The following is a 13,197-nucleotide window of genomic DNA, read 5'->3' on the forward strand; positions in this document are numbered from 1 at the left end:
TCTCTGGTCCCAGGCAGAACTTGCTTTCCACATTAATGTCAGAGAACTGAGAGTGTTCCGCCTAGCATACCAGACCTTCCAAGCTCATTTGGAAGGGAAATGTGTGTCGGTAATGATGGACAATAGCACAGTGATGTTTTATATAAACAAACATTCACGCTCCTCTGCCCTTTGCCAAGAAGCCCTCAAGCTGTGGGACTTGTGCGTAGCACATTCGATACACCTGGAAGCATCGTACGTTCCTGGGGTACAGAATGAGTTGGCGGACTATCTCAGCAGGTCATTCCACGGCCACGAGTGGTCCCTGCACCTGGACGTCATGAACTCTATCTTATAACCGTGGGGGTTTCCCCAGATAGACCTGTTCGTGATGCAACAGGAAGTGCCAGCAGTTTTTTGATTCTTCCTGAATCACAGCCCAGGCTCCATCACGGACGCATTCCACCTTCCTTGGGGGGACCATGTCCTCTACGCATTTCCTCCCTTCCTGCTCATTCACAAGGTGCTCCTCAAAGTTCAGAGTGACAAGGCCTACGTTGATAGCCCCAGCCTGGCCCCATCAACATTGGTACACATCTCTCCTGGAAATGTCCGTGGAAGCCCTAATCACCTTGCCCCTCTTCCCAGACTTGATAACTCAAAATCATGGCCGTCTCCAGCATCTGAACCTCAAGTCATTGCACCTCACAGTGTGGTAGCTCCATGGCTGAACCCGATGGAGCTCTCCTGTTCAGACCCGGTCACAGAAGTCTTCCTTGGCAATAGGAAACCCTCCACCAGGGCTACCTACTTGGCCAAATGGAAGAGATTTTCAGTCTGGTCAGTGCAACACTATCTGTCTCTGACGCTCATGTCTATTTCCCTTATACTGGACTACCTTCTCCATCTTAAGCAGCAGGGGCTGTCCATGTCGTCAGTAAAGGTTCATTTGGCTGCCATCTCTGCCTTCTATCCAGGTGGAAAGGGCTGGTCAGTCTTTGCCAACCTTATGGTCAGTTGTTTCCTGAAAGGTCTCGACAGGCTATATCCGCACATCCAACAGCCGGTCCCAGCCTGGGACCTCAATCTGGTTCTTTCCAGACTGATGGGGCTACCCTTGGAACCGCTGGCAACATGCTCTCTGCTCTACCTTTTGTACAAGTGTGTGTTTCTGGTAGCTATAACCTCAGCCAGAAGGGTGTCTGAGCTCAAGGCCTTAACATCAGAGCCTCCTTACACTGTGTTCCACAAGGACATGGTTCAGCTCAGATCCCAGCCAGCATTCCTCCTTAAGGTTGTCTCCCGGTTTCATGTCAACCAGGACATTTTTCTCCTAGTTTCTGATCCTAAGCTGCGCACAAGCAGCAGGGAACAAAGACTTCACTCACTAGATGTTCGCTGGGCATTGAGTGAACCAAATCGTTCCAGAAGTCCATTCAGTTGTTCATCGCGGTAGCAGACAGAATGAAAGGGCTTTCAGTCTCCTCCAAAGGATTTTGTCATGGATCATGTCCTGCATCCGACCATGCCACGACCTGGTGAAGGTACCTGCCCCTCCGCTCACAGCACACTCCACCAGGGCACAGGCTTCGTCAGCAGCGTTCCTGGCACATGTTCCAACCCAGGAAACATGCAGAGCGGCAATGTGATCCTCTGTTCATACATTCATATTGCATTATGCCATTACCCAGCAGGCCAGATACAATGCAGCCTTTGGTAAGCGGTGCTGCGGGCAGTGAACATTTAAGCTCCGCCACGCCTCCAAATTTAGGCTTGGGAATCACCTAATTGGCATTGACATGAGCAACACATCTCCAAGAACAACAGTTACCTTCTCATAACCGTTGTTCTTTGAGATGTGTTGCTCATGTCCATTCCAATATCCACCCTCCTACCCCTCTATCAGAGTAGCCGGCAGGAAGAAACTGAGAGGGTGGTGGTTTGGCAGGGCGCTATATCAAGCGCCATGAAGGTGCGACCACAGGGGGTGTCCAGGCTAACCCTATGGATACTATTAGGGGGAAAATATTCCAGCTGTCATGCACGCGCTTGTATACACACCTAATTGGAACAGACATGAGCCACACATCTCGAAGAACAACAGTTACAAGAAAGCTAATAACTGTTTTTTTCTGCAGTTCTTAATGTTTAGTCATTTTACTCCTATAGCTTGACAGTGAACGTTTGGAACAAATATCAAAGATAGCACTGATGAAAGAGACCATAGATTCTGTGGAAATGGAGATGAAAATATTGGCAAGAAGGGCACTGGATTCAGAAAGTGAGCTCAGCAGACAAAAAGCGGAGTGTACTTCACTGAGGTAAATAAAAGCATATACATAAAAACTACTGCAATTATAAAAATAAGCATATATCCACTGTTTTTTTCAAAGCTATTCTGTTTATTTAAAGGAGAAGGAGCTTGTGACAGAGTGCTCTCATGAGGGGCCCTCAGATTTCTAATCAGCTCTCCTCCCTTCCCCAGTCTTCACCTTGGTCTGATATAGCCTAGGTTTGTTGACCTTCAGAGCATGCTGCAAGGCATATCTATTTTCTCTGGCTTTTGCAAAAGGTGAAATTTTATGGGGATTGAGGTTTGTGGGGTTAGGGATTTTTCTAGGCGTGTTTAAGTGTTACATTTTGTTGGATATTGTTGAGTCAGCAGCTTAACTCCTTTAAGACCTTTGTTTACTTCTATAAATTGAAGTAAATACAGAAACAAACATACATGTCATGTAATAGCCAGGTTTTCGGCCTTCTCAAGCTTCCCTCTCTCTGTCCTTGAGAGAGGCTCCAAGAGGAGGAAATGATATTGGAGCTTCTTTCAAGGACTGGAGCTACCAGCCTGACTGGAACTTCTAGCCACTACCAAGAGCCACTAGTGGGACAAGAGCCATGAGCCATCCTCACGAGAGGACTACAGGGAAGAAGGCAAGTTAGGCAGCATGTGCAGGAGGAAGAGGGGAACCAGGTGGCAAGGGAGAACGATCAACAAAAGGGAAGCATGTGCAGAGAAGTGGGGAAGAAGAGGACAAGGTGGCACAGAAGCATATACAGGAGATAGGGGAACACATTGGAAGGAAAGATACTGTGATTCTTTTCCAAGATGGTAAAAAATCTAATTCCCTAAAACATACTTCAAATACATGTCTACTGTTACTTACAAGTAATTGCTGTAGTTGCCATGTGAATGTTGCACTGTTATAAGTAGGTCTGTAATGGACAGGGGAGCTGCTCCACAGAATTGTGAATGCGAGTGGAGCTGGCCCACAATACTCTCTCTCTTTTAAGATGTGGCCTACATTAAGATGTAGGCCTACATTATCTGAGAAACTGCTACTTCCTGTTAGTCTCTCAGCTTCATGAGCACCATCAAAAAAAATCTGTGTTCTTTATCTTAATTTCAGTTATTTTTAAGATTGTTCTCATACCTCCAAAGTAGCACTAATAGCTCTTTCCAGTTCCAAAGCACAGTATGAGCAGGTATAAGCTTCGCTATCTAGCTCTATCAGTGCATCTCAGTCATGATTTATAACAGTTTGTAACTTTGCCCATCCCAGTCTTAGGCATTTTCTAAGAACATAAGAATGGTCATACTGGGTCAGACCAAAGGTCCATCCAGCCCAGTATCCTGTCTACCGACAGTGGCCAATGCCAGGTGCCCCAAAGGGAGTGAACCTAATAGGTAATGATCAAGTGATCTCTCTCCTGCCATCCATCTCCACCCTCTGACAAACAGAGGCTAGGGACACCATTCCTTACCCATCCTGGCTAATAGCCATTAATGGATTTAACCTCCATGAATTTATCCAGTTCTCTTTTAAACCCTGTTAAAGTCCTAGCTTTCACAACCTCCTCAGGCAAGGAGTTCCACAGGTTGACTGTGAGCTGAGTGAAGAACAACTTCCTTGTATTTGTTTTAAACCTGCTACCCATTAATTTCATTTGGTGGCCCCTAGTTCTTATATTATGAGAACAATTAAATAACTTTTCCTTATTCACTTTCTCCACACCACTCATGATTTTAAATACCTCTGTCGTATCCCCCCTTAGTCTCCTCTTTTCCAAGCTGAAAAGTCCTAACCTCTTCAATCTCTCCTCATATATGGGACCTGTTCCAAACCCCTAATCATTTTAGTTGCCCTTTTCTGAATCTTTTCTAATTCCAGTATATCTTTTTTGAGATGAGGGGACCACATCTGTACACAGTATTCAAGATGTGGGCATACCTTACATAAGAGCAATAAGATATTCTCCGTCTCATTCTCTATCCCTTTTTTAATGATTCCTAACATCCCATTTGCTTTTTTGACTGCTGCTGCACACTGCGTGGACGTCTTCAGAGAACTATCCACACGATGACTCCAAGATCTTTCTCCTGATTAGCTGTAGCTAAATTAGCCCCCATCATATTGTACATATAGTTGGGGTTATTTTTTCCAATGTGCATTACTTTACATTTGTCCACATTAAATTTCATTTGCCATTTTGTTGCCCAATCGCTTAGTTTTGTGAGATCTTTTTGAAGTTGTTCACAGTCTGCTTTGGTCTTAACTATCTTGAGCAGTTTAGTGTCATCTGCAAACTTTGCCACCTCACTATTTACTCCTTTCTCCAGATCATTTATGAATAAATTGAATAGGATTGGTCCTAGGACTGACCCTTGGGGAACACCACTAGTTACCCCTTTCCATTCTGAAAATTTACCATTTATTCCTACCCTTTGTTCCCTGTCTTTTAACCAGTTCTCAGTCCATGAAAGGATCTTCCCTCTTATACCATGACAACTTAATTTACATAAGAGCCTTTGGTGAGGGACCTTGTCAAAGGCTTTCTGGAAATCTAAGTACACTATGTGCACTGGATCCCCCTTGTCCACATGTTTGTTGACCCCCTCAAAGAACTCTAATAGAGAGTTGATAGTTGATTAAAAGCTTTATTTTATTTTAATCCTTTGAGCTGTCCATTCTCTCAAAACCCTTCTAACTGGATTCTTCACAGGAATGGATCAGCCTTCACAATTAAAGATAGACAAAGATAGACTAAGATAAACGTTGGTGCAATATCCGAGATTACTTGAAATATCTGAAGAAATGCTGATTTACTTAACTTTGGCAGTTGTGGTGACATTACAGAATGTGAGAAAAGCCATTTTAATATAAAATGTTTGCATTAAAGCTGTCACTCTTAATGCTTCTACAGCTTATTAAATGAAAAGACAGAACAGAGTCTTTCAGAGACACAGCGACATCTTGCTAAAAAAAAATATGAATTACAACTTACCCAGGAGAAAATTATGGTTTTGGATGAAAAAATTGGTGAGTTAGATATTTAGTTAAAATTAATGGTAGTATTGCTTTCTCTCCCTCACTTCTTCCACGTTATATAAAAAGTAATGTTTACTCAACTATTTTATTTTATACTATTTTAAGTGTTCCAGTAGTACAAAGGAAAAACAATTAATTTGTCACCAGAAATTCAAAATTAAAATAGTCTTATATTTTATGGCTAGAGGAAAGCTTATGGGTACATCAAAAACCTTTTTTTTTCTTACTTTCATTGACAAAAAGCAAACAACTTATTTTCTGTTTTTAGAAGGAGTTTTCTCCCTATCTCAGACCAGCATAATTAAGATGGTTATCAATGAAGTTGTTCCTGATAAACTGCTCATATTATTAGTTGAACAATAAGTTTTGTTACCTATTTGATTTGTTTGGTCTCATCAGTAATATTTGCTTAACAAACTGGAGCTCCCAATCCTGCAAGGTGCTGAGATAGCACTTCCTGGGACTGTTCCTTTAATTAAGGATGTAAGTAGTCACAATAAATTTTCAAATGCAGTACAGAGCAATATGCTAAAGACAGAAGTAAAAGAGATGGGTACAGGAATGGTGGGGCATTTGACTAAACTAGAGTCCAGTTATATAGCACTGGATAACTACTTTCTAGATCACAGTCAACATCATCTGCACTCACCAAAGTAAAATGCAGCAGTTTGCAAAAAGAAAAGAAAATTTATTATAGGTGGCAAAACCTACAATTAAAATTGCCCAACGTTTTCTATTATATGAGATTTTGTTTTCAGTTGCTTATGTGTACCTGTTGTGGTCCCTGGGAGATAGGGGACCTAACCCCGCCCAAAGCTAAAAACCCTCAGCCAAGAGGGACCCAGGCCACAAATAAATTCTGGGGACAACAGATGGAAAAAAACAGGGACAGGAGTGAAGGTCAAAGGCTAAAAATTAGGGAACCGGAATGAGAGACAGCTCAGAGAACTCCTGACAGCACCCACTGCTCCTCAGAGGCATCTGAAGGAGTCAGTGGACACTGCCCAGAGGAACTCTGCTCGGAGGCGTGACTTAACAAGGGATTTGAAATAGGCCCCATAGTTGCAGAGTACCCCTTGGAAGTTGTATACTGTTTGTACCACTGGGGCAGGCAGATCTAGGCTCACCCAAAAATAAGGGCCCACCCCCTCAATTGAGGGGGAGGAACCACTAAGTCCAGGCTACAAGAAAGTAGTTGGGGTAACAAATGAAAAAACAGGAGCAGGAGTGAGGTGAGAGGTAAAGAATCAGGGATTCAGAAGTGGACATTGAGCAGAGAACCCCTGACAGTGCCCACTGCTCCTCAAAGGCATCCAGGGATAAACTAATGACTGACTGAGGGTGGCTTTGTACTGATGACCTACAGGTGAAAGCCTGAATTATGTATAATTATCATGCCACCCCCAAGCCATTTGGTTCCCTCCTGTTGGAAGGTGTGGATGAATGAGGCAGGGGATTGCAGAAAGGGTGGTCTCATGGTTAAGGCAGCTGAATGCTGCCATGGGGAAGTGGATTCTGTCCCTGCCTCTGCCACACAGTTCCTGTGTGATGCTAGGAAAGCCAATAAACCACATCTTTTAAAAGTGGTCACTAATTGTTTTTTCCTCATTTTCTGGGTGCCAAACTTGAGACCCTGGAGACTGATTTGCAGAATTGATGAGTAGTTCATTTGCAGTAATACAGTCTTGGGGGCACATGTTCAATAAGGAGAAAACAAATATTAAATAGCAGCTCACTGAGTGAGCATCCCTTATTCTGTACACTGAATGAGGCAGTGGAAAAACTGTGATAATATAACTAAAGGATGTATGATGATATGTATGCATAAGGAGACTGAACTAAAGTAGCACAGGCAACCTTAATTCTGGTCTGTCATAACTTTTGAGTTACTCCTGGGGGAATTCTGCACCTTGCGGGGGGTGCAGAATTCATACCTTCTGCAGATTTCTTGGCTCCCCTGTAGAAAAATGGGACAGCAAAGAAATCTGTGGGGAACACACACTCCTTCCGCAGCAGCCCAGGTGCATCTGTTGGGAGCAGCTGGCAGCAGAGAGCAGATGACCGCAGGGGAGTGGAGGGATGCTGGCCACGCATCCATGGAGAGATGTTTAGGGGGTGGGGCTGGGCACCTGCCTGCATGTGAATGAGTGAGAGAGACTCACTCTGTCCCTCTCCTCGCTGTTGCTGCATCCTAGGTTTGGAGATGTAGGGCTGTGTGAAGCAGTCTCTATCCCTGACGCAGAGCAGAAATGTAACAACTAAACAGGCTGGCTGCTAATGTTCCCATTGTTTCCATTCTTAGTCAGTTAAGGCTCCTTTACCTTTCCAGAGTGGTGTAAAGGAGACTTATTTTAAATGACAGAACGGAATCCTCAGTTAGGAAGGTCAAAGTGCTTTCTTGCTTTTTTCCTTTGCCAGAGAGGCACAATGGGGTTAGATTACAGCTCAGGATCTATTTTACTTATCCATTTAAAAAAAATGCAGGACAATGATTAGCAAAACTGTATGACTTTCTTGTGTGGAAGTCTGAGCAATTTAAAACAACATTCTACTTTACAGAACACCAAAATAAAAGTAATCTAATTTAAATGAAAATCCAGGATTATAACTGGAATGCAGGGTCTTGGTTACCAAGTATTTGTAACTTAACTTTCATGTGTTTAGGAAATGCTGAACAGTTATTGTGATTGTTTTTTCTGTACGGTAATTTAAATAAATTAACAAAATAAGTGGAACTGGTGTGATTATATTGCATTATTTTGACAAAAATGCAGAATTTTGCATTTTTAGGTGCAGAATTTTGCATTTTTTGGCACAGAATTCCCCAAGGAGTATTGAGTTCTTGACTTTGCAGCCTCAATACTTTTCTTTTAAATGTAGTTGCCTTGTGTGTAATACATATGCATGTAGGCATTCGTTGTGTCAAAAACATTTCATTAGTTATTTCTTAACTACTAAAACTTTTGGTAATTTCTTACAAGTTATAGATAGAGCATGATCTAGGTTTGCTTTACGTAGAGTATGTATGTATGTGTGTAGCTGCACTGCAGCTGTGAGCGTGCTTTCCAGCACTAATAGAGAGACACATGCTAGCTCTGCTCTAGTTAGCACGCTAAAAATAGTAGTGTGGACACAGTAGCACAGGAGGTGGTTTGGGCTAGCCGCCTGAGTACATACCCAGGGGGTCTGGTGCAACTGTATTCAGGCAGCTAGCCCATGCTGCCGTGGCCACACTGCTATTTTTAGAGCACTAACTTGAGTAGCATTTGTCTATCTGCTGGGATGCATTCTCGCATCTGCAGTGTAGACTTACCCTTAGTGCAGAGGTGGGCAAACTATAGCCCACGGGCCACATCCTGAGCTCCTGGCCGGGGAGGCTAGCCTCCGGCCCCTCCCCGCTATCCCCCCTCTCCCACAGCCTCAGCGCGCTGTGCTGCCAGCACTGTGGCCTGCTGCTCCTGCTGGGCACTGTGGCTGGCTCTGGCCGGACGGCCAGGCTGCGAGCTCCTGCTGCTCTGAGCAGCATGGTAAGGGGGTGGGGAAGCGGGGGGCGGGGGTTGGATAAGGGGCAGGGGGTCCCAGGAGCAGTCAGGGAGCAGAGGGCAGTTGTATGAGGTGGAGGTTCTGGGGGGCAGTCAGGGGAGAGGGAGCAGGGGGTGGTTGGATAGGCGTGGGAGTCCTGGGGGGGCTGTCAGAGGGTGGGTGTGTGGATAGGGGTCGGGGCAGTCAGGGGACAGGGAGCGGGCGGGGGGGGGGATTGGATAGGGGGTGGGGTTCCGGGGGGTTAGGGGCGGGGGTGTGGATAGGGCTCGGGGCAGTCAGGGGACAAGGAGCAGGGGGGGTTGGATGGGTCGGGGATTCTGAGGGGGGCAGTCAGGGGGCAGGAAGTGGGAGGGGGCAGATGGGGGCAGGGGCCAGGCTGTTTGGGGAGGCACAGCCTTCCCTACCCGGTCCTCCATATAATTTCACAATGCCAATGTGGCCCTTGGGCCAAACAGTTTCCCCACCCCTGCCTTAGTGTCATATAATTCAGTTACAGCCTTCTAAAAGTGTTTTGCAGTAGTTACGTGATATTTTATTATGAATTTGTTATTTTTCTTTAGTTACTCATTCTGAATACTCTTGTGTGGAATACTCAATGTCCTTTTTTGGTTTATAATTAGCATTTATAGATCTTTCTCTCTTAAGTAAACGTCTTTCTCTTAACATAACAGAGAAGACCAACGTTTTGCACAAGGACAAGAAAGTTTAATAATACCCAGCTTTACATTTTGTAATTTGCACTCTATTTTGCTCTGTTTTAAACCTATTTCCTAGGCACTTCAATTTACATTATTGAGTTATTATAATTATTGTCTTAATAGTCTTAATATTTGCAATTAAAAAAACACCCTAAAAAGGGGTAAATTTGCATTGAGTCTTTAGTAACTTAGGCCCTGATCCAGCAAAGCACTCAAGCACAGGCTTTCAGCATGTGAGTAGTCCCATTGACATTAGTAGAACTATTTCTGTCCCCATCATCATGCTTCAGTGCTTTGCTGGTTCTGGGCCTTAGTTATGTTTTTTTGTGGTTTAAAAGTGTATCAAGCTATGTGAAATGGAAAATAATTATTTTAAATTGAGTTAATAAAAATGAGGCCTTTATGATTATATGTGCAGATAACTTTTTGAAACAAAATATTTCACAACAAGAAGAAATCCATATTCTCAAAGAAACTATTGCTGACCTGGATACAGAAAGGGACTCCTTACAAGAATGTGTGGATGAAAAAACTGAGAAAATTTCTTCTTTTCAAGAAACCCTGGCAATTAAAGTATGTTCTTGCATGTAAATTTCTATATAATTTATTATTGATTCATTAGTTTTAAAACATTTTTCATAATAGTTATATATGCAGAGGACCCATTAGGACCCCCCACCTCATCATTGGGATCCTCAAAAGTGCTCAGTGTTAGCTAAATTCTGCTCCCATTAAAGTCCATAAAAAACTCTCATTGACTTCAATAGCAACTGAGTTAGGCCAATGTGGAGCTCCCCATCCTTAGCGTTTTGTACAGTCTAATTTTAAAAATGACAAAAGATGGGATTTTCACCACTTTCTTTGGGTGAAGCAGACTAAACTAACAGGCTAATAAGTTTCACTTTCAGAAACTTTTTCTTGAAATTCAGACTTAATTTTCTCTTCTAGGGTCCATTTATGTAACCAATACAACCAAATTGGTGATTGTAGTTACAACTTTGTTATCCCTTGAAATGGTTACAGTATATTTCCAGTTTGTAGTGCAAATGGGCCCTTCACAGGGCTCAAGCATTCAACATCTCCCCTTGGGATGTGTCTTTACTGCAGTCCAAGGTGTGATTGCAACCCAGGTAGATATACCCATGCTAACATTGCTAAAAGTAGCAGTGTGGATGTGTCAGAAATGCAAGTAGGTATCCAGAATTCTTCTTCGAGTGAAGTCCCTGTGGGTGCTCCACTTTAGGTGATTGTGCACCGTGCAACTCTAGTCAGAGAATTTCGACAGCAGTACCTGGCTGTGGCGCACATATGCTCTCCCCGCCTGGCACCTGCAGTGGCAATTACCTAGTGATGTGCTGCTCCTCCCCCAGCCCTGTTCCTTCTTAACCTCCTGTGGTCTGAGTCGGAGCTCCAGCAGTGTGTGCACCTGCTTTACCTCAGATTTAGTTTAGTCAAGTAGCTTAGTGCAGTTAGGTTAGTTGGTTAAGAACCTTTTATTTCTTTTTCTCCTGCATTTAAAAAAAACACACCAACTTTTTTTCCTTTTGTCCCCTTAAGGGATGTTATTTTTCCTCAGAATGCCAGGGTTACCTGGCCTTAAGCGCTGCCTCTGCTGTTGTGAGGCAATTCCGCTTTCTGACAGATGCTTGCAATGTGTTTGGTGCCTGGGGGAAACTCATATGCCCCAGAAGTCCACCCGTTGCCAGTCCACAATCTTAAGACGTGGACTAGGAAAGCGAGGGACCTTAAACTGAAACTTATCCTATTGGAGAAGTCCCTCCGTCCTGCCTCAGACCCAGGCTAGCAAACTTCTCCTGCCGCCCTAGGCGGCTTCTGACAGACCCCTCTCCTCCACACCACACGGAAGGGACGTGTCTCCTAAAGTACTTGGAAAGAGGAGAAATAACACTAACCCTACCAAGACCATGTGAAAGAGGAAATGTTCCCTGACTCTGTCCACTACATCGGTACCAGCCGCCCCACAGCTTAGTACCTTTGAGTCAGCAGGGACCTCGGGTACTGGCAGTACTGTCTCAGCTGCAGACTCTAAGCGGGCAGGCTCTAAGAAGGAGGGCAGGCAGAAGACTGCCTCCTTCACCTCGGCACCGGCAGCACAGACGAAGTGCTCGGTATTGAGCGACTCTGCAGTACAAAAGGCAACAGCACCACCTGCTGGCCCTATGTTGAATAGCACAGACACTGCACCGCACATTGCCACACCGTCCTTGGCACGCTGTCTGTCGGCTCCTTTCCTACTGGTACCACAAGGTCCCCTAGTACCACCGCCATTCTCTGTACCACCTCTCACACAGGTACCTCAAATGGTACCACAGCCTCAACAGTTCCTTGCTCTGAAGGACCTGAAAATTTCCCCGGTACCGGAATCGCCTCTACTCAGTACCAGTACTGCTTCGGTACTTTCACTACTGCTCACTCCGCCAACTGGAGCCATTTCTCCTTTCTCTAGTGAGGAGGATGAAGATGAGGAAGGGGAGGCTTTTTCCTCTCAACACTCTTCACCTATGGAAGGCAGAGTTCGGTCCATACATCAGGAGTGTCCTAAGCCTCCGCCAGGGTCTGAATTGCAAGGGTGGTATGGTCACTCCTTGAGGCCCCCACCTATGCCCTTACCACCTCAAAGAGCATTCTGGGACCCAGGGGCAGCTTATAGACTGTTTTACCCCAAACCCCTAAGTGACTCCGCGGAGGTACATAGGCACTCTTCACAAAGATCCACAGTGCCACCAGCTGCCCCTCCCGAACAGAGCCTTGAGGAGATGGAAGAAGTTTTAGCTCAGGAGGCAGCTCATGCCACCTGCACTTCATTCTCACCAGATGAGATGTTATGCCCCTTATGACTACTGCTGGAGATGAGTTCAGGAATTTCCAGGAGCTCTTCAAAAGCGAAGATGCTCCAGATAACCCTAGAGGAGGTCTCCGAGTCACGTCACGAGCTCTTGGACATACTCCACATGTCCACCTCCTCCAAGATTGCCCTTTTGATTTACTCCGGAATCATGGAACCCACCACAAATATCTGGCAGACCCTTGCTACCATCCTGGTCACATGTAAGAGAGTGGACAAAAAATATTACATCCCTTCAAAAGGGATGGAATTTCTATTCATACACCCTCAGACAAATTCATTGGCAATCGATGCAGTTAACGAATGGGGCAAAGAGCATTACTCTAGAATTGCTCCTTATGATAAAGCGTGGAAAAGACTAGATTTACTTGGCTGCAAGACCTGTTCATCAGCCTTCTGGATCGCCAGTTATGAAGCCCTTATGGTGAAGTATGACCATATAAACTATTCCAAATTTTCTGACTTTATTGACTACATACTAGAGGACAAAAGAGAGCAGTTTACATTGTTCATTTCTGAGGGCCGCCTCTTAGCTAGAGTTGCCCTTCAGGCCTCTTTTGGACCCTGCTGACACAGCAGCAAGGACCATTACCATTGCCACCGCCATAGTAATGCACCGGGCCTCTTGACTTCATCTGTAAGGCTTCCCTAGGGAGGTCCAAGCCACGGTCCAAGGTAGAGAACCTTCTGTTCGAGGGTCCAAAACTGTTAGCCGCCAAGACCGACAAGTCGCTCCATTTGTTGAAAGATTCGAGGTCCATGATCAGGTCTCTTGGTATCTGTA

The 13,197-nt window shown here is 44.7% G+C and overlaps 1 protein-coding gene across 8 annotated transcripts in view; it reads left to right on the top strand.

Moving 5' to 3' along the window:
- Positions 1 to 13,197, top strand: part of TSGA10 (testis specific 10) — an 80,015-nt gene that overhangs the window by 25,808 nt on the left and 41,010 nt on the right. For all 8 annotated transcript variants that reach the window (XM_043537288.1, XM_037898528.2, XM_043537248.1 and 5 more), the window contains 3 exons: positions 2,149 to 2,300; positions 5,182 to 5,297; positions 9,966 to 10,120. In XM_043537288.1, the coding sequence (XP_043393223.1) occupies positions 2,149 to 2,300; positions 5,182 to 5,297; positions 9,966 to 10,120 (423 nt within the window). The remainder of the gene's footprint in view (positions 1 to 2,148; positions 2,301 to 5,181; positions 5,298 to 9,965; positions 10,121 to 13,197) is intronic.

The sequence above is a fragment of the Chelonia mydas genome, chromosome 1, assembly GCF_015237465.2.
Source record: "Chelonia mydas isolate rCheMyd1 chromosome 1, rCheMyd1.pri.v2, whole genome shotgun sequence".
NCBI classification, from domain to species: domain Eukaryota; kingdom Metazoa; phylum Chordata; order Testudines; family Cheloniidae; genus Chelonia; species Chelonia mydas.